The 20212-nt window shown below is 57.4% G+C and overlaps 1 protein-coding gene across 1 annotated transcript; it reads right to left on the reverse strand.

The window, feature by feature from the left end:
* Window positions 1-125: 125 nt before the first annotated feature.
* On the reverse strand, window positions 126-20029 carry HK3 (hexokinase 3). The gene is made up of 19 exons (XM_075542730.1): window positions 19933-20029; window positions 13571-13692; window positions 8994-9156; window positions 8685-8839; window positions 8488-8607; window positions 8305-8400; window positions 7130-7229; window positions 6863-7046; window positions 6299-6454; window positions 5943-6176; window positions 5455-5750; window positions 5217-5356; window positions 5011-5130; window positions 3009-3104; window positions 2735-2834; window positions 1049-1232; window positions 769-924; window positions 358-591; window positions 126-270 (listed from the first exon to the last, which is right to left on the reverse strand). The coding sequence occupies exons 1-19, from the start codon at window positions 20027-20029 to the stop codon at window positions 126-128; spliced, it is 2898 nt and encodes a 965-aa protein (XP_075398845.1).
* Between the last annotated feature and the right edge of the window lie 183 nt (window positions 20030-20212).

Below are 20212 nucleotides of genomic sequence, written 5' to 3' on the forward strand. Positions count from 1 at the left end.
TAAATTATATATATATATTGTTAACCCCAGTGCTACCTCTCTCGGGGAAACACAAGGGCTGCAAAGTGGGGGTTCTGGGGCGGGCTCCGCCTAGCTCCTCTGCGAGCACAGAGGTGGAGCGGATCTCAGACGCGGGCCATCTGGGCGAGGCGGCAGGCAACGGCGGTGACAAGGGCGGCCCCTTTGCCGGAGCCATCCTCAGACTGAAGGAAGGTGACGGCACAGCGGGGGGCCAGCACACGCACGGTGTCTGCCACGAGGCTGGAAAAGCTGGGAAGTGGGAGCTGGGAGTGAGCCCAAGCCATTGGCCTCGCCAGCCCTGCCTCCCTGCCCCACCCGGCCCACTTCCATGCTCACTGGGGGTGCAGCTTGTAGAGGGTCCCGTCCACGCCCACAGTCACCGCCAGCTCCTCCAGGCCCCGATTCTCACGGATCTTCTCCACCACAGCGGCCACGCCTGCCCCGCAGAGCTGGGCAGCGCGCCGGGACACAGCCTGGCACACCTCTCGGACCACCAGGGCATCGTCCGAGGTCAAGGGCAACCCCAGGTCCTCCAGGATGGTTCGGACCTGCCGCAAGGCCAGGCTGTCGCTGGAAAGTGGGTGGTGAGAAGCAGAGTGGGGAGCCCTGAATTAGCAGTCCCCCTCTGACTCCTCTTAGTTCTCCATCCTCCAAGGAGGCCCCAACCCCCCCAGCCCAGCACTCAATGCCCCCCACCCCATATGAGCTCTTTGGGGAGATGGGGAGACGGTTGAAGGCCACAGAGACCTTTCAATCTCAGACAAGAACTTGGTCTTGAAGATGTCCCTGCTCTGCAGGCGCTGGGTCTGCTGGCCCCGGAACAGCACACCCAGGCTGTTTAGGTGCAGCAGGATGTGGCGGACGATCTCCCCCAGGTACATGCCACTGATCAGCTTCTCAAACCTGTGTGACACATGCCCCCACACGCATGGGACAGGAGACTCCCATCAGCTACCACTGCTGCCCCGGCTGGCTGCCACAAGACCATGTTGGCAGACCCCCTGGGCCAGACCCCTGCCTAGCCCACCTCTGCTTGCCGGGGTTGATGGATGCTCTGTCCACACTGGCATCAAAGCAGGTACTGGGCACACTCAGGATGCCATCATCCCCAAAGGCGCCCCACTCCATGTTGATGCACATGCGGCCAGAGTCCCCAGGCACGCCTGCCACGTTCTGAAGCTCCTCCATGTAGCAGGCGTTGGTGCCCGTTCCTGCAAGGCCAGGCCACGTGTGCGTGGGGGCCTTTCACTGGCAGGGCCAGACCCCTCTGGACCCTTGAGTCCTGCACCTCAGACCCAGGTGAACAGCTGGGGCTCCTTCCCAACCTTCCCATCTGCCCACGCTCAAACTTGCCTCCTACCCAGCCCTACGCTTCCTGCCCTCCCGGTGTTCTGCCATCATCCCAGACAGCGCTTCTTGGAACACCCCTTAGTGACGCCATCCTCCGGGGGCATGTGACCGCTCCCCGCTGCACAGTGAGAAGACACTGGAACTAGCCTGCCAGGCCCTTGAGCTCGTAGGGGTTGGCCCCGGGGCTGGGAACCTAGTGAGAAAAAGACCGGGGGAGCCTAGCGGGCCACAGACACTCCAGAGAAGCCATGTTTGAATCAGGCCTTGATGCTGCCCAGAGGAAGCATCACCCCGGGCAGTGGGCCCACCTGGAGAAAGGCAGCTTCTAACTTCGCAACACTCAGTTGGCTCTTGCCAGCCTTCCGGAACTCACCAACCCACATTTGTACACACAGATCTGGACGTGGCTTTGCCCACCACCTGCCCTGGGTCTGTCAATGGGAGGCTGCCATGGGCCCTGGGTTCAAAGAGAACCTAGTCCGTGGGGCTGTGAGGAGCTCAAGCCCACCCTTTCCCAGCATGTCTCCCTGGTCCCAGGGGGCTTTTCCTTCCCAAATTTAACCCTGTTCGTGGCTGGTCACCCTTGTCTGGAGTCTGGGTGCCTCTCTACCTGCCACCTGCTGTCTGGGCTCAACTCCTCCTTCCTCTGCTGCCCAGCTGACCATGGGGTAGGTGTTTGAAAATGGCCTTGACGTGGGTGGGTGAGCGGCCCTCCCAGCTCACTACCCTGCCCCCGTTCTCTCCCAAGCCCCGCGTGCACACCCTGAGCTGGCCACACAGCACATGTGGCCCTCCCTCTTAGTCTCACAACCCTGAGACAAGGCTTTCTCCCAGCTTGGAGGCAAGCACACAGGAGTGACATGCCCAAGGTCAGACAGACAAATCCAATTGATTCTGACTCATGGCCACCCCATGTGGGTCAGAGCACCACTGTGCTTCACAGGGTTTCTCAGTGCTGGTTTTTGGTCAAGCCCATCACCAAGCCTATGTTCCGAGGTGCCACCGGTTGACGTGGACCTCCAAGCTCTAGCTAGCAGCTGAAAGAGCTAACTGCACCACCCAGGGCCACCATACAGGTAGGAATGGCCATGCATTTCCATCTAAATCGGTTTGACCCCAAAGCCCAGGTTCATTTTTATAATGGGAAAGCTGAGGCTCAGCGAATTTAAGTGACAGCGAGTCTGTGGCTGAGCTGGACAGGAATCCCTAGCTCCAGACTGCCAGTCCAGTTGGATTCCCAGGATAGGACGGAAGCGATCCCGCATCCCCCAAATGCCACAGGGCGTCCACACTGAGGACTCAGCATCAGGCAGGAAACTAACTTCAGGCAGTGGGTGCATAAGAGAGCAGGGCCCCTCCTCACCAACAATGAGGCCAACCTCGCAACGGTGGTCTTCATAGCCACAGGACATCATGGTACCCACCGTGTCATTGACAATGGCAACTACATTCAGCTCCACAGCCTGCACATAAAAGGATGCTGCTGGTTGCTGGGCAACGCAGTTGTCATGGCAACCAGCATGGACCCGGAGATCTCTACTGCAGAGGGCCCTCTTCTTAAGAATTGGGAGGTCCTTCACTTTCCCCGAGGCCTGCCACAGCCCCCCTCCTCCAGGGCCCCGGAGACAGGCTGTCACCTGTCTTCTCCCGATGGCTTCCCGCAGCAGAGTCACAACATCCTGGCCCTCACAGTCTGAGGCATTGAAGCCCTTGGTCCACGTCAGGAGGATGCCCTAGGGAGGGACCAAGAAGACAAGAAGCTGGAGGCCCCTTGCAGCAGAGAGCCTCCCCAGAGCCTGGCTTTTCCCCAGCCGCCAACACCACGGCTATGCTTTCTTCCCCTTCCCTTCCCAAAGATCCATTCCCACTTTGCACGTGGTTCAAGGCCTTGCCCTCTGCCCCTCCCCTTTTCCCGGGAGGCTTTTGGTGTGAAGAAACCTATTCATAAGCTCCAACCAACCGCTCTCTGTCTCTATCATTCCTTCCCGGATGCTCAGAGGGTCTCAAGGCATTTGTCCTAACGGACTGGCCCTCACTGGGTGAGGCGTGCCCAGCGAGGAGTGTGTGTTTGGGAAAAGGGGACGTAGCGGGCTCAGAGGCCCCAGTGACAGCAGAAAGAAGTAGGAAGAGTCACTCGAGAGGCAGGAATGGTGCTCGGAACAGAGCTGCGTTCCCAGGAACCAGACACTGGGCAGAATGGGGGCGAGCCCGATGAGCTCTGTGGGGGCACAGGGAACTCGGTGAGCTTAGTGACCAGGGGCATGACTGCATCCAGGAACGCTCATTCCCAGCTGCACCTTGGGGGGGGGGCGGGTGGCAGGGGTTCTTAGGTGAGAAAGGCTGCTCTGCCAAAGTAGGAGCCGGGACACTGTCTGGATGCCACTGGGCAAGATGCTCCAGACCCATGAACAACCATGCTTGGCAGTCATCTTTCCGAGTCCCTCTTTCTACTCTAATGGCAGTGAATCCCGGGGTTCTGTGCTCTGTCTCAAAACCAGAAACCAGAGTAGGGGGAGGGGGGAGGGGAGGCATGGGTGTGGTCAGACCAGGAGATCCGAGCTTCCCACCCCCAACTGGGGAGGGGAAGCCCGAGCCAGGTTTGTGGGGTCTGTTTAGGGTGGGCACAGAAAGGGGTGGGTGGTGCCCGGGGCCATGTGAAGACCTAAGAGGAAGTGGCAGGACAGGTGTCCAGACAGCTAGGGACGGAGCCATCTTCTCAGTGACCCCTGTCACGTGCCCTGTCCTTCTGGGAAGAGGGGGTCCCTGAATGGGTCAACATTGTCATTATCCCCTGCAATGCCTGGAAGTGAAGCTGAGCTCCAGGCGCACAAACAAATCTGTGCTTGGCAGACCCAGGCAGCTGCCCCCTGAGCTGCTCCTGGACAAAAAGCCAAAGTCAGCCCACCACCTTTGGGTGACTGATTCATGGCAGCCACACAAGGACTAACCCAAAAGAGGGAGCATGCTCCACCTGAGCCGAGCCAGCCCAGCAGAGGCGCCAGTGCTGAGCACAGGACCCAGAGGACCCAAAGGACGGAGGCAGCCCGGGTCAGAGAGGGTGGATACTGTCCCCTGCCCAGATGGTTAGAGCTGCCCAGGGACCACAGGGTGCAAAAAGTGGGCATCCAGGCAGAAGTGACAAGGGGAGTCCTGGGAGCCTGGCCTGCTGGCTCTGCAGGGTTGCCCCCTCAGATGTCCACCCGAGCTTATCACACTGGTCTCTGGACACAGACAGACCTCTGCCTCCTAAACTGTCGCCCCAGTCTGGCACCCACTGCAGAGCCAGACCCCGAGAGGGCAGCAAGCAAGGGTGGAGGGGAGCAGGGACAGAGGCTGTGTCGCTGCAGACCCCTCAGGACACAGGGTCTAGGCTGGGGCCTTTGGTCTGCCATGGATTGCACCTACCTCAGAGCAGGTGGCCCACCCTGAGCCCTGGCACTTTCCCCACTGCTTTGGGGCGGCTCCAGCTTTCTACCCTGGCTTCTTCACAGCCCTGGGCACCGGGCCACTTCATCACCTCCCCTCCCACTGGGGAAACCTAAACCAAATGCAAGGCCTCTCCCCACCCCAACTCTGGCCCAGGATGCCTCCCCTCTCCATCTCAGGGGCTCTGGCTCACTCGCGCCCAGCCTCCCTCACCTGGTCCAGGCCCAGCTGCCTGCACGGGAAAGAGAAGGTGAAACCCAGGGGCAGGCTCTGCCCACTCAGGCCCTGCTTCTGCTGGAAGTCCACGATGCAGTCCACAATGTGGTCAAAGAGCTGCAGGGGAGCAGAGTCAGGTGGGGAGTGGGGGCCCCCCATCACTCCTCTCCCTGCCCCCTGCCTCCAGTCCAGGCTGAACATACCTGCCGTCCAGTGCCCTGGGCCACTTGCTCAGGGATGGCGTAGACTTGGCTGGTGATCTGCACACCTCCAGCAGTCACCCGCACCAAGAGGACCCGGAAGTGGGTGCCCCCGAGGTCCAGGGCTAAGAAGTCCCCACGCTCTGTGGGGCAGAGACCCTCAGTGCCAGCATGGGGAGGGGCCCGCTCTGGAGCCCCCAGGAGCCCAGGGCCTGCCACCACCCCCTCAGCCCACCCTCACCACTGCCGTCAGGCGTGGCGCGGACGTAGGTGGGCAGCATGCGCAGGGAGGAGGCCTCCCCACGGAGCCCCTGGGCCATGGCCTCGCGCATCTGGGCCTGCACTATCACCAGCTGCTCCTGGTCCAGCCGAAAGGGCGCCAGTGTCTCCTCCAGCAGGCGCCGGTGGGCTGCCAGGCGGGCGGCCACTGCTGTCACCACGGCCACACCCCGGCCACCCCCATCCTCTGAGGGAAGGAAAGTGACACTGCACTCCGGGGCCAGGAGCGTCACCGTCTCCTGCAGGAGGCTGCGGAACCTGCAGGCAGGAGATGCACCGGGCTGGCTACCATCCCTGCAAACCGCCCCACTCAGTACACCCCACGCCACCCCATTGAAGTACTGGCCCAACACCCCACCAGGCCCCCTCTGCCTTGGTGTCCTGCCCCTGCAATAGTGGTACCCACTTGTGCATGCCACCTGCTTGCACAGGATGGAGTGTGCCCAGTACCTGGGGAATCGTGCCAACACCTGGCCTCCGGTGGCCACGGAGAGTCGGAGAGCCTGCTGCTCCCGGCTGTTCTGGAGGCGGCCCAAGACAGCGGCCAGGGCGGTAGCACATAGGCGGGCAGCTCGAGTGGTCACGGCCATGCACACACGCTGCACCAGCCCCACATCTGAGGGCCCCGGGCTCAGGCCCAGGCTCTGCAGGACAGCGAGGATTCTGGCCGTCCCAGCTGAGGGGCTGTGGAGGGACAGGACACTGGTTTGGGTCTCAGGGGTCCAGCCCCCCGCCCAGCTCCCAAATCCCAGCGGAAAACCCATGGCTCCCAGCTTGGCCAAGGCAGCGCCCCCTCTCACACTTACTCCTGCAGCTCAGCCACATGCTCCAGCCCCAGGGTGCCACGGCTCAGCAGGATAGGGGGCATGCTGCCCCCAAAGAGGAGGCCATGCTGGGCCAGGTGAGCCAGTACCAGCCGCACCAGCTCGCCCAGGTACAGGCCCCCAATCAACTTCTCAAACCTGCAGGGGGAGGACATGGGGGGACAGAGCCTTCCATAACCTTCAGCTCAGTAGGCCCAGCCTCTGAGACACCCCGGCCCCCCATAGGGTACCCAGGCAGGAGGCTCCAGAAGCAAATGGTGTCCCAAGAAGCCCGTGGGTGCTCATCAACCCCTGCTGCCCTCTGGCCTAAGTGAGGCCAACGCGGGCATGGGGACACGTCTCGGTTAGTCTCCAACCCCAATCCCTGCCAGCACCCACCAGAACCAGAGAGAGGGAAGCCAAGGGTTAAGAAATTGAGTTATGGGAGCTGGAGCCCTTGAGCCCTCTCTTCCTTGGGCCAAGCCAGGGCTCTCAGGAGGCAGAGAGTCTGGTTTGCAGGTCTGAGCTCAGAGGGACAGGTGGGACCCAGGGCCAGGAAGCAGCCACCTCTGGGCACCAGGATTCAAGGACTCCAGGTCCAGGGCATGGTCGAAGGGGGTCAGCACCAGCCCCAGGGCTCTGTCGTCTCCGAAGGAACCCCACTCGACACTGACGCAAACGCGGCCCCGGTCCTCATCCAGCGCCACCACGTGCCGCGCCTCCTCCATGTAGCAGGCGTTGGTGCCCGTGTCTGCCAGGGATGCCCAGTCAGCACCCAATCACCAAGGAGCCTCCCCCCGCTGCCCCGCCCACCTTCACAAATGCCACCCTCACCTACAACGAGGCCGACCTCACAGGGCCCAAGCCCTGGGTCACAGCCCATCATGGTGCCCACTGTGTCGTTCACCACAGCAACCACACTGAGGCTGGAGACCTGCACAATGGAGAGGGCAGAGGTCGCGGAGCTGGGGAGTGGGGTAGGGAGAGCAGGCAGGGCTGACCTGGGTGACAGGGCTCCCAGCCCCAGTCACCCCCCGTTCCCCCTTCAGCAGAGGCTCCCATCATCTAACAGTGGCATGTGTATATGGACCAGCTGGGGGCTCCTCCCAGACAGGGCCTGGCTGTACACTTTTGCTCCCCTCCAGGGTCCTGGGTCTTTATGTGACCTTTCCCACCCTCTGTGGGGAATCTTCGGGCCACACAAAGGGTCAACCCACTCGGCTGCCAACTAAACGATAGGATTGGAGATCCGAACACCCTCCAGGAGTGCCCTTGCCAGAAAGCCCTGTGATCTATTTCCAAAATAGCAACCATCGAAAACCCTGTGGGGACCAGAGCACTCGACACACGGGATCCAGGATGGAGGAACCCCTCAAGACCAGTAATGGAAGCAATGATACCAGGAGGGTAGGGGAAGATGAGGGGAGAAAAGGGGAACCGATTGCAATGGTCGACATACACCCCCCCCCCCAGGGGAACAAACAACAGAAATGTGGGTGAAAGGAGACAGTGTAGGGTGTAAGAATTGAAAATAACAATAATTTATAATTTATCAAGGAGTCATGAGGGTGGGAAGGTAGGGGATGGAGGGGACAAAAAGATGAGCTGATACCAAGGACTCAAGTAAAAAGAAAATGTTTTGGAAATGATGGTGGCAACATATGTACAAATGCACTTGATACAATTGATAGACGGATTGTCCGAAGAGCTATAAGAGCTCCAATGAAATGATTTATTAAAATAAAATGGAAATTTTTAAAAAAGAAAAGTCCATGGGACACTGTCCCCCCAACATTCCTGGGGGCACAGCAACTGCTGCTCTGCCCCAGTTTCCTGTTCTGTGCAATGGGGAGGTGGCCACTTTCCCAGGCTGCAACCTGGGTGGGCTGCACGTGCTGGGTGGGCTGAGGGCACTCCTGGAGGCACAGAGTGGTGCATCGGGGCACCTCCAGGCGCCCAGGACTCAGCCCTGAGGGCAGCCCTCCCCGCGCAACTGCCCACTGACTCACCCCCTGCCTCTCGAGGGCTTCTCTCAGCAGCCGGACCACATCCTGGCCTTCCACATCACTGCACTTGAAGCCCTTGGTCCAGGAAATGAGGGTGCTCTGAGGGCAGAGAAGCCAGGCCCCCTTCATAGGTCTTCCTGGATGGCATGCCCCTCCACTGACTGCCCTTTGCCCTGCCCCCCTCACCTGGTCCAGGCCCGTCTGGTGACAAGGGAAGGAGAAGTTGAACCCGAGCGGCAGAGTCCGGCTGCGCACTGGCAGTGCCTCCAGGAACTCGGCCAAGCAGCGGGCGGCGAAGTCGAAGAGCTGCCGGAGGTGTGGGCGCTGTCACTGTGCCCTGTCCACCCCGCCCAGCGCTCAGAGGTCGGGCCAGGGATGCTCACCTGCTGTCCGGGGCCCAGCATCACGTCCGGGGGGATCACAAACTCCCGGCTCCTAGGCTCCACCCTGCTGCCCTCAGTGCCCGTCAGAGTCACGCACATAACACGTATGGAGGCCCCTGTGGCCCCCAGCTCCAACACCATGAAGTCTCCCTGCTCTGGGGACAAGCAGGTCACGGAAAGGCATCGTTAGCCATGGCCTCCCAGGAACACGCTCATGACTGCCAAGTCTGGTCAGGGACCTGAGGAGTGGGGTGGGCAGAAGGGACCCTCTTCCCGGGCAGCACCCCTTGCCCAGGCCTGGCCACGCACCGGTGCCATTCGGGGTGGAGCCTATGTATGCCGGCAGCATCCGGACAGCAGAGACCGGGCCATTCTGCCCCAGTAGCGCCTGCTCCATGGAGCCCAGGAGGCTGGCCTGGATCTGCTGGAGCTGTGCCTCCGTCACCTCAAACTGCTTCAGGCATTCCTGCACCTGGGAAGAAACAGGCTGGTGTCCAGGAGGGAGCCTTGGCCAGGCTCCCCAACTTCAGCCCTGCAGAGACTGGCCCAGCCCGGCTCCCCCTTCTCACCACAGTCCAGGCAGCACCCTCCCTCAGCAGGCCACCACACATACTCCCCTGTGCCTACCTCCTCCGTCCCCACGCCACAGCCCTGTCCTAGCCCTGCATCCCTCCGTGGGGCTCTCAGGAAGGAGCGCCCTCCTTCTCAATCCTTCTCTCAGCCTCCTTGCCCAGAGCCAGCTGCTCCGGGAGCTGTCGCTGAATGAGCAGCCGGATGAACAAGCACGCAGGGAAATGTTTCCAATGGCCACTGATCCTTCTCCCGGAGCACGCTGATCAGGCCCAGCTGGGTGAGCATGGAGCCCAGTCCACAGAGGACAGCCCTGGGTCAGCCACTCAGCCTGTGACAAACTGCAACCGAGCCCCTGCGGGCTGCCCAGCACTGGTTCAGGCACCGATCACAGAGTGGTAGGCCATGGCCCACTCCTGCAGCTGGTGGTCCAATGTGGGGCACAGGAAACGGGACATCAGGCGTAAAACATGGCTCTGAGAGCAAGGATGGCTATTGGGATTTTTTTTTTCATTTAAAAAGACAGGATTAAAAGCTAAAGAGTGGGCAGGGGAGGAGGAGAGATTGTTAAGTAGCTGGTCAGAGATAAGAGGTGTCCCAAGGTCAAGTCATTTGGAGCTCTGGGGGAGAGCAGAGAGAGATGCTCTTCAGAACAGGAGGTGGATTGGGGCCCAGACTGGGGCTGGGAGGCTTGGAGTACAGAGGGGAGGCATGGCAGGCAGGCGGCTCAGGTCCTCGCTCCACCATAGACTGTGGTTAGGTAACCCCAGTGGCATTGGGGCGCAGGAGGTGACATGCTGGGTTTCTAACCTCGCCATCGGCAGTTCAGTCACACTAACCACTCTGCAGGAAGAAGATGAGGCTCTTGGCCCCCGTAAGTATTTCCAGCCTCGGAAACCCCTAGGGCCCGCTCGGCTCTGTCCTACAGCGTCACTGTGAGTTGGCATGGCCGCGATGGCGGTGAGTGTGGCTTGGTATTTGGCTCTAGAACAGCTTCGGTGCTTCACCTCTGCGTTCAGAACCTCCTGACAGACCCTCTCCGGCCTTCCAAGAGGTCCCAGCAGCCTTGACCGCCTCCGGTGTCAACCATTTCGTTCTGCTTGGGCCAGCTCTCGCTGGGCACTGAGGCAGCAGTCAAGACACCCCACGCCATGGCATGCTGCGCTGGGAAAATCTGCTGCAAGTGAGCTCTTTCAGAGCCTAACAAGCCAAGGGGTCCCTTTGATGACTAAGGTGCACGCGCCTAACCTGAGCCATGGTCTTTTCAACCACCCGCTAGCCGCCTAGCCCAGGCGGGACAGTGAGACAGGAAGGCAGAGGAGGATGGATGGAGCCGAGCTGCCTGGCTGGAGAAGCATGTCGAAGATGCCAGGGCTGTGGGCACAAACAAGTCCGTCTTGGAAGACGCCGCACCTGAAGTTTCCTGTGGAGCACTGATGGCGAGATCTATTTTGGACACATCAGGGAAGACCCCAAAGTCGCTTGCGTCAAAGGGACAGCATGAGTGACCAAGTAGAAGGTCCTTGAAAATGCAGGACGCCCTCAAAGAGATGGACTGACTGACTGAGCAAGGGTCCTAGCAAACAAGGGGCTCGTGCGGACGGTGGGCGGCGGGGCAACTCGGGGTCCATGTGCATCCTCTAACCACCAGCTGGAACCGGTGACAAGCGACCACATGGCCCCGGAACTCGGGTCCTCTCTGGTGGTAGACTTTCTAAAGCCCCTGCTTCTTCAAGCTCTATTTCCTGTGTCACACAGTTCCCTTGCTGTGACGCGTTTCCATCCCAAGCACCCACTACCCCAGCAGAATGACTCGAGCACCTGGACCATGAGGCTGTTCCTGAGGGGGCCCCGGGGCGAGGGTGGGTGGGCAGAGGAGGAGGACTCAGCCACCCCCCAGTCTGTGTTGAGAAAGGGAAACCGCTCCCTACAGGAGGCAGATGACCTTAACTGTCGCCCGAATGTGGACTTATGAGCCTGAGTGACACTAGGTGCTTCCAGTGGCCACACCGCAAGGAAAGGTGACTGCTGTTTACTAAGTGAGGAAACTGAGGCTCAGAGCAGGGCCACCATCGCCCTAACCCAGGTAGCTATTAAGGTGCAGGCTGAACTTTGAACCCACATCGGGCTGCAAAGACTCACGACTCACTGCCATCGAGTTGAGTCATAGTGACCCTATAGGGCAGGGCCGAGCTGCCCCTGTGGGGCTCCTTATGGGGGGAGAAAACCCTGACTTTCTCCTGCTGAGCAGCTGTGGTTTCAACCTGCAGCCCTTGCGGTTAGCAGGCGCCCAACGCAGAACCTCTACAGCCACCAGGGCTCCGAATGCAAAGAGCTGCCCCCCAAATGGAAGCATCCTAAGCACAGCAATGTCACCTGGAAGGCCCCTAACGTCCCCTGGGACGAGTACCGCCAGGGCACTGCGTCTGAGGAGAAGTCAACCTCCGAGCGCTCGCCTCTCACCACTTCCAAGTCACACCACGCGGAGCCCTGCTGCCACCACTTCTGCAGGACTGAAACCGTAATGAGCTGCAGAAGTGCCCCAGTGACGGGGCCAACCTGCTCCCCTGCTGTGGCTGCAGACAGGCATGCTGCATGAATGGCTGCGGGCAGAGCGATGGAATGGGATCACTCGGAGGAGCGTGTGCAGGGCTGTGCAGTCAGGAAGGGTGTTTTCTGGTTACATAATGCAGGCAGGAGCGCTCGGCGAACGTGGATGGGTGGTCTGGGTGGATGGATGTGCCTGTCCTGCTGGGTGTGCACAGCGACTCAGCAGACTAGGGGTGGGATGAGGCAAGGGCCAGCTGGAAGCAGCTCTGGAACACCCCCTTTGTCCCCTCCCCCTTCCTGAGAGTGGGGAGAGAGCCCTCAGGGAGAGGGGACAGGGCATCAGAGGCTGCGGCTTGTCCATGTGGCTTCAGTGTTGAGGCCTGCTCAGACTCTGGGACTGGGCAGTTTCCCTCCTCACCCAGTGGGCTTGATCACGGGCCCACCTCTCTGGGAGGGCAGAGATGGGACAAGATAAATCTAATGGAGACAGGCTCCCCTTTCCACACAGCACGGAGCCCCTGCTTAAGGTGCTTGGCTGCTCACTGAAAGGTTGGAGGCTTGAGTCCACTCAGAGGCACTCAGGAAGCAGGGTCGAACCATCTACTTCCGACCAAGCAGCCCTGGGGAACCTGGCACAGCGCAGGTCTTCTCTGACCCACCCAGGCTTCCTCCCCCCAGCACCTAAGGCGCAGGCAGCCTGGAGAGCGGGGCTCGGTGACTCTCAGGGGGGCCAAGATGCTGAGAGACGGGGCCAGGCGCTGAACGCACACTGTCAACTAGCCCTCTTCTCCGAGAGCTGGGTGAAGGGAGCCAGCCAGGGCCAAAGGGACTTTGATGGCCCTGTGAAGCCCCACCTTCCCCACCTCCCCAAGGTCAAAGGGATGATCTCCCTACACTACAGATAAATGTCCCAAAGCCAGTAGGGTGCATGTGGTACTGGCCCAGGGTCTCAGGAGGCACTGGTAGGCTAGTGGTAGGCTAGTAGACACAGCTACAGGCTGGCCCAGGGCAGGTGCCCAGGGTGGACTCAGCCCAGGCTGGAGAGCAGGTAGACACCAAGCCTGGCCGAATGGAATACCCATTCGATGGGTACCGATCCATGCAGTCCCTGCCTCTCCGTGAGCTCCCGTCCTCCTCCCAGGTGGGCTGGGGGTTTAGACATGATTCTTCTCCATTTCACTGTTGGGAAACAGACTGAGAAACCCAAGCGGCTTACACAAGGGTTTCCTGCTGGGGGTGCGGGTGGGGAGGAGGCTTCAAGGTCGTGGTCAAGATGACGGGCAAAAACAGAAAGTCATTTCCGAGCAAAGCTTGGGCAGGGGGTGTGACCTGGACAAGAAGTACAGAGACCGTCCAGCCCAGCCTCATCTGTGGTGCCTCTGCGGGAGGCCGTGGGGTGCCCTTGGAGTCGCAGGGAAGGTGGGGCTCAGCCTGAGTCACACAAGAGCGGCGAGGGAGGTAGCTTTCCAGATTTTGTCAACCAGTTTGGGGGGGGGGGGGGTTGGTAAAAGCAACTCCATTGGAGCCCTGTGAGACCTTCAGTTCACCTTCCACCTACCTCACCTGTCTAAGCTTCCTGGTCCCATCAGTCAGGAGAGGAGACAATAAGCACCTTTAACTGGTTAGATTCTCAAGGGAGCTAGATCATGACCTGCTATGAAGGATGGGGTTCAGGGGACGTGGGCATGAACCCAGGGTGAACGACACCCATCAATCCTGCGCTTGACAGAAAAGTGCAGGAGGCAGGTGCCTGGTGCTGAACTTACCAGTTGGGTGCTGTCTGAGGGGTGAGGTGAGCACTCTGGGGGGGCACTAAGGGCCCCACCCCTGTGCCCTGGTCCTACAGGTCCATTAGAGTCCATCTGGTTCCACAGTGAGGTTCGGCCACCTACGAGAGAGAAGAGACCGTGAGGCTCTTACAGGAGGCTGTGACCTGGGCTCACCACTTCCTCCCTCCTGCAGGCAACAGGAAGGAAGCTGCAGCCAGAATCCAGAACATCTGAGTGTCACAGATCCTTTGGTAACCCACCAAAAAGGTCCTTGTTTTCCCAGAAACATGTGCACTGAGAGCATTGGGAAGGCTAGTCTCCAGCCCGTGTGTCAGTCATCCCTGTGCGCTTCCTATCTACCTGCCCATCCCCATGCAGCATGCCCAGGAACCTCAGGCATCAGCCATCACAGCCACACTGGTGCAGGGGGTGCGGGAGCGGATACGGGCCACAGCTGCCAGGCTGCCGTGTCTGAGAGGGGTCCGAGAGGCTGGAGAGTGTAATGAAGAGCGTGAGGCCAGAAGGGGCTGCTGATCACGGAGACATGGCGAGGGTGGACTGCCAAGGTCTCTATGGCAGGCTAAGGTGCCTCCAGGAATTCCTGAGTTAACAGACTCATCTGCTCGCCGAGAAGTTAGAGCTCCTGGTCATCTAAACCAGTGGTTCTCAACCTTCCTAACGCCGTGACCCTTTCATACAGTTCCTCATGTTGTGGTGACTCCCCAACCATAACATTATTTTCGTTGCTACTTCATAACTGTAAATTTTGCTACTGAATCGGGTGACCCCTGTGAAAGGGTCATTTGGCCCCCAAAGAGATTGAGACCCACAGGTTGAGAATTGCTGACCTAAAGGCATCTTAGAAGACAAACCTGACATCTATTTACAAACAAACAACAGCAAAAATCAGCCACTAAAAACCCTATGGACTTAACCACAAAAAGACAAACAACCGACTAGAAAATTGGACAGTGATATGAACAGGTACTTCACCAAAGATTTTCAAATGATCGATAAAGGTCACTAAAACTCACTGCGACCGAGTTGATTCTGACTCACAGCGACCCTGTCGGACAGAATAGAGCAGCCCCTGTGGTTTGAGACTGCAACTCTGTTAGACAAAAGCTTCATCTTTCTCTCCTGAGGAGCAGCTAGCGGTCTCGAACCACTGACCTTGTAGTTAACAATCCAACTCATAACCCCAATGCCACCACTCCTACGAGGATGGCTAATAAGGAACCCTGGTAGCTCTGTTGGGTAAATGGTCGGCTGCTAACCACAAGGTAGGTGGTTCAAACCCAGTAGCTATTCTGTGTGCAAAAATTGAGGCTGTTCCTGTGAAGAACAATAATCTCAGAAACCCAGCATAAGGTCACTATGACTTGATGGCAGTGGGTTTGATTTGGGTTCAGAATGGCCAAGATATTTAATTAAAAGAGAGAGTGAGTAACAAATGACAGAGGAGACAGAGAGAAAGAGGGCACTCACAGATGACTGGTGGGAGATAGGCTGGCAGTTTCTAAATAAGCTAGAGGCAGAGCTTCCATTTGACCCAGCAATTCCATGCCTAGGTATAGACCGTAGGGATGTGCTAGCAATGACATGGACAGACGTGCACACCCACGGTCACTGCAGCACTGCTCACGATAGCGGGAGGGAGAAAACACCATCAATGCCCAAACGGGTAAGGAAAATGTAGTACATGTCTCCATACAATGGGGTACTACCCAGTAATAAATAAAGAAAAGTGAATTCCTAAAGCACCTTACCATGTGGATTAACTGGAGGACATTGTATTGAGTGAAATAAGTCAATGGCGGAAAACAAATCGTACATGTTCTCACATTTATGAAATGACATGAATGGTAAATTTGCAGAAACAAAAAAGCACTCTCCAGGTAAGTCACTTTCTGTACCAAGGAATGGGAAATCTGGCCCCAAATGTGAGCGACGTGAGCACAGGCACGACTGATGTAACTGATGCCAATAGCTGTACCCAGGGAAAGGGGGTGACTGGGCGAGTGCTAGGTTGTATTTGGTGTTACAACAACAAAAAGGTGGAGGCAACAGAGGCAGGTCCTCATTAGAGAGAACCACTCAGCTCATGGGGTTGGTTCTCATGGTTTGGTGTTTGCTTGTCTAGTGCCGTTATAATAGCAGAAATGCCACAGATGGGGGGCTTTCGTAGCTGCGATTCATTCTCTCACATTTTAGATGTCTGAATTCAGAACACTGGCTCGAAGGAAAGGCTCTCTGCTGGCTCTGGAGGAAGGCCTGGGACTATTTCCAATATCTATGGGTACACCATTCCTTATCGATCTACATGTATCTTGGCATCTGTCGTTTTCTAGGTATACCAAAGGATGCACTCCACGCCCAGCTCTTCATTCTCGGTGTGATCAGGTGCCTCCCTCCACTCACTCCTCGCTCATCTCAGTTAAAAGGAGCTGCTGGGCACACCTCAACTCCCTTCAGCGTGGGTCAGGACTGTGACCTCAGTAGGGGTGTGGCATTCCACTCAAATTCCTTTGTAACTGATTGGCTAATCAGATCAGATCACAGTATGGGAGGGTTCCATCACTGCATAACTATAAATCACTGAGACTATAGCCCAGGAAAGTTGGCATATTTTGAGAGGGCATGATTCAATTCAAGGGTTCATGCGACAGGCTAGTCAATTGGCATGAGTTTTTACAGTTTATGTGCTAGTTCCCAGTATGGTGAGTAGTGCCTAGGGTCTTAAACATTTACAAGCAGTCATCTAAGGTACAGCTAGTGGTCTACTCCTCTGGAAGAAAGGAGAAAGGAGGAAACCCAAGAATCAGAGGAGGAGCTGGAGTACAGGCCTCGTTGCTTCCAGGACCCACTGCTCCTCCGCTTGGAGAACAGAAGGACTCGATGGTGCCCCACTACCACTCCTGGACATGCTCTGATTGTGAATGCAGCTGACAAACCCTGATTTTAAAATAAGAAGAAAATGTGAACCAGAACTTCAAAGTCTTTTTAAAATCCCGATCTGCTGAACCTATTGAGACTATGGCTCTGATTTACTTCTTGAATTTTGAATTGAAACTATCCCTTGAAGTCACCTTTCAATGAACAGTTTTGCCTTAATAATAGATTGTCACCTTTGAGGATTGTATATCTTAAAATAAATCTATGATCTATCTATCTAGTCCAGTGGTTCTCAGCCTTCCTAATGTCATGACCCTTTAATACAGTTCATGTGGTGGTGGTCCCCCAACCATAAAATTATTTTCGTTGCTACTTCATCACTGTCATTTTGCAACTGTTATGAATCAGGTGAACCCTGTGAAAGGGTCTTTCGGCCCCCAAAGGGATCGTGACCCCACAGGTGGAGATCCACTGATCTATCTAAAGCCCAAGAGTAAACGTCTATTTTAAAACATAGATGAGAATTTGAGGGGAGCAGTGGGGCATAATAGGTTATACATTTTTATCATTTAATTGGGGGCTCATATAACTCATCACAATCCATACATACATCAATTGTATAAATCACATTTGTACATCCGTTACCCTCATCATTCTCAAAACATTTGCTCTACGGGTTATAAATCGAGCTGCCCCTAACCACGAGATCAGCAATTGGAAGCACCAGCCACTCAGGGAGAAAGATGAGGCTTTCTACTCCAGTAAAGAGTTGTCTCAGCAACTCACGAGAGCAGTTCCTCTCTCTCCTCTAGGGTTGTGATGAGTCTAAATTAACTCGATGGCAGTGAGTTTGGAGTTGAGGGAGATGAACTAGAAATAAGTGAAAATAACTCGACTGGAGTACTGAGAATGCCGGCAGTGCAGTGGGTAACCAGTGTCCCTGGTCCTAGCATCCGGAGACCGTGGGCAGGGCGTGCGCTCGGCTGTGAATGCGCTCACAAGTGAAACCCCCCGTGGGGCACAGTGCTCTGGCACACACGAGGGTCACCACGCGTCAGCACTCACTGGACAGCGGGGACGTGCATGTAATCCTTAAGGCAGGGGGAGAGGCGGCAGGGTGCCGTATGGTGGGTCTGTGTGTCAGCCAGCAGTGGCACTAATGGTGCGACTTTGTGTAAATAGCTAGAAGCTCCTTAAATTTCACTGGTCCCCGCCCCCTCACAAGGCTGTCACGAGAATGAACTGGGTCACACCGGGGACCTGCTTGATGAGGCAGTGGGCAGTGCAAACGCCGGCTCTGCTGCTTTTGACACAGCGGAGGGACAGGCCACTGAGTCCAAGAGCCCGCTCCCCACAGGGCGCGCCCCGCCTGCCCCCGCCCCAGCTCTTTCAGCCCTTTGCCCGAGGGTCTTCACCTGCGAAGTGGGAGTCAGGGCTGGGCGGGCCACGGTGGGTGTCAGAGTGCGTCTTCAGAGCTACTTCTCTGAGTCTGAATGGAAATTCTGTGGGCTTCAATGTCCTCCTCTAGAACCCAGATTAATCCAATTCTTACGAGGCTTCAAGGAGGGGGTGGTTCTGAAAGGTCTTTGCAGAAGGACCGTGTAGAGGTAATGTGGTTTGTTCCCCTCACAAGAGGCAGCACTGAGGCTCCTTGAGGCTGACTTGGGGTCCTTCCAGGGTGGAGGAGTATGTTGCCCTGAATCCTTCCATCTCGCTCTCTTATGACAGCAGTTCTAGGAAACAGCGCTGTGACCTTCCCACCCGCTGCCCTCACGTGGTCACCTACATCTCCTAACTGCCCACTGCACACAGCCAGAGCCACTCGCCCTGGACCACAGCTTCTCCCAGGGGTCCTTCCTCAGTCTCTGTCGCCGTCAGTAACCTCGCCTCTCCTAGAAGGATGGGGCTGAGGGTCCACTTCCCCACTCTTCTCTTACTCGCCCCCAAGACTAAATTCCCTCTAGCCTGTCAAGTCCTAAATCTCACACTGTTTGACATCACGATCGGAGCGTTGGCTGAGCAGAGCAAACCCAGTAATCACAACTAAGCTCACTTTCTCCCTCGTCCCCCCCCCCCCTTTCCTCATCACATTGCCCAGATGCCTCGAGGCACAGCGGCCAGGTTAGCTAGATGCATCGTGGCCCGACTTCAACATGGCCTCAGTGCTCAGGCGCTGTGGAAAGGCACTCCCGCATGGGCCTGCTACCCTTGCCGCTGCTTCAGCCTTCCTTCCGATCATTACTGGAGGCTCCTGCGCAACCTCTGCTTCTAGTCTGCCCTCCTCCTCACCCCACCCGCCTCTCCCAACGTCAACCGCGCGTGTGCTAAAACCGGGCCATTCCCCAGCTTTAGCTCCCCTAAAAGAGGAAGCAAACTTTCATGTTGTGATCGTTCCCCGGTGTTGAAGTCCAGGACTTTGTCGTGGTATCTCTGGGTGGCCCCCCTCGTCTTCTGAGGGCTCTCTCGTGCGCCTCCTCCCACAGTCCTCCGTCTACACTGACCACAAGCCGCCCACCCTCCCCTGCTTCTCAGCCATTATCAAACTGCCTTCTTCGTCTGGAGGGCTATCCCTAGTGTCCCGCAGCGCCGGGGCCAATACAGCTAAGTGCTGTATGCAGTATTACCCCTGAAGGAGTCTTGGTGGCCCAGTGCCTCTCAGCTGTCACCCGCAGCACCAAAGGGGCACCAAGGGGGAACAGGCCTAGCAACCTGCTCCTGAAAAGGGTCCTGCCTGGAAACTCTGGGCAGTTCTGCTTTGTCACACTGGGTCACTATGCGCTGGAACTGAAGCAACAGCACACAGCTGGGAACAGGAGTCCTTGGGTGGCACAGTTGAGAGTTCAGCTAGTAGCCAAAGGTTGCCAATTCACACCCACCCAGAGGTGCTTCGGCCAACAGCCCTGGTGGTGCGTTTCTGCAGCCTCGGTCGGCTGTGATGAGCAGTTCCACTCTGCTCATCTGGGATTGCCAGGGGCCCGAGCCGGTTACCCAAGGAGCAAGTTCTCTTCTCATTTAGGGAACCAAGAAAAATCCATTTCTAACAATTCCCTCAAACTCACACACACCCAATCTACCAAATGGGACTAGTACTGCAGATCTTACAGGTTGGTTTCAAGGATAAAACAAAGCAAACGAGGCAACTCTCTTGCTGGCATAATGGGCTGTTAACTGCAAGGTCAGCAGTTCAAAACCTCCAGCCATTCTCCTCCCTTGAGTCAGTGTCAGAAACCCACAGGGGCAGTTCTACTCCTTCCGTCAGGGTCTGAGTCGACATCTTGACGGCGGTGAGGTTGGAGTTCTCTTTGTGAAGGTCCAAGGGGCTAAACAGGAGCTTTCACCTTCCTGAGGCCCAGCGAGCTCATTAATTCTCTTAAACATGCCTTCATCCAACGTTCATTCAGTGCCTCCATACTCCACACCCCGTGGACCTCACCTCAAGTAACCCTAGGTCAGTGTTTACACACTAGGTGCACGACTCGTGTTGGTCTCTTGCACGTCTGCCAAGGGCTGAGTGGCTGGAGGCCCCGGCTCCTCTCGCCGCTGCCTCAGCTCCACTTTCATTCTGAATGGCACCTGGATCCCTGCTGAGGAGGAAGGACACCACCACCCAGACCTTTCTAGCCTCCACTTCTCTAGCGCAGGCCACGCAGGAGGGGCAAGGTGGCGGGGTGGGGGTGAGACCTTACCCTGGTCCTGGTCAGTGTCTTCAGGCTTGAGCTCTTCTCTCGGTGACTAACCCCAAGA

This window comes from Tenrec ecaudatus, chromosome 2 (assembly GCF_050624435.1).
Source record: "Tenrec ecaudatus isolate mTenEca1 chromosome 2, mTenEca1.hap1, whole genome shotgun sequence".
Classification (NCBI taxonomy): domain Eukaryota; kingdom Metazoa; phylum Chordata; class Mammalia; order Afrosoricida; family Tenrecidae; genus Tenrec; species Tenrec ecaudatus.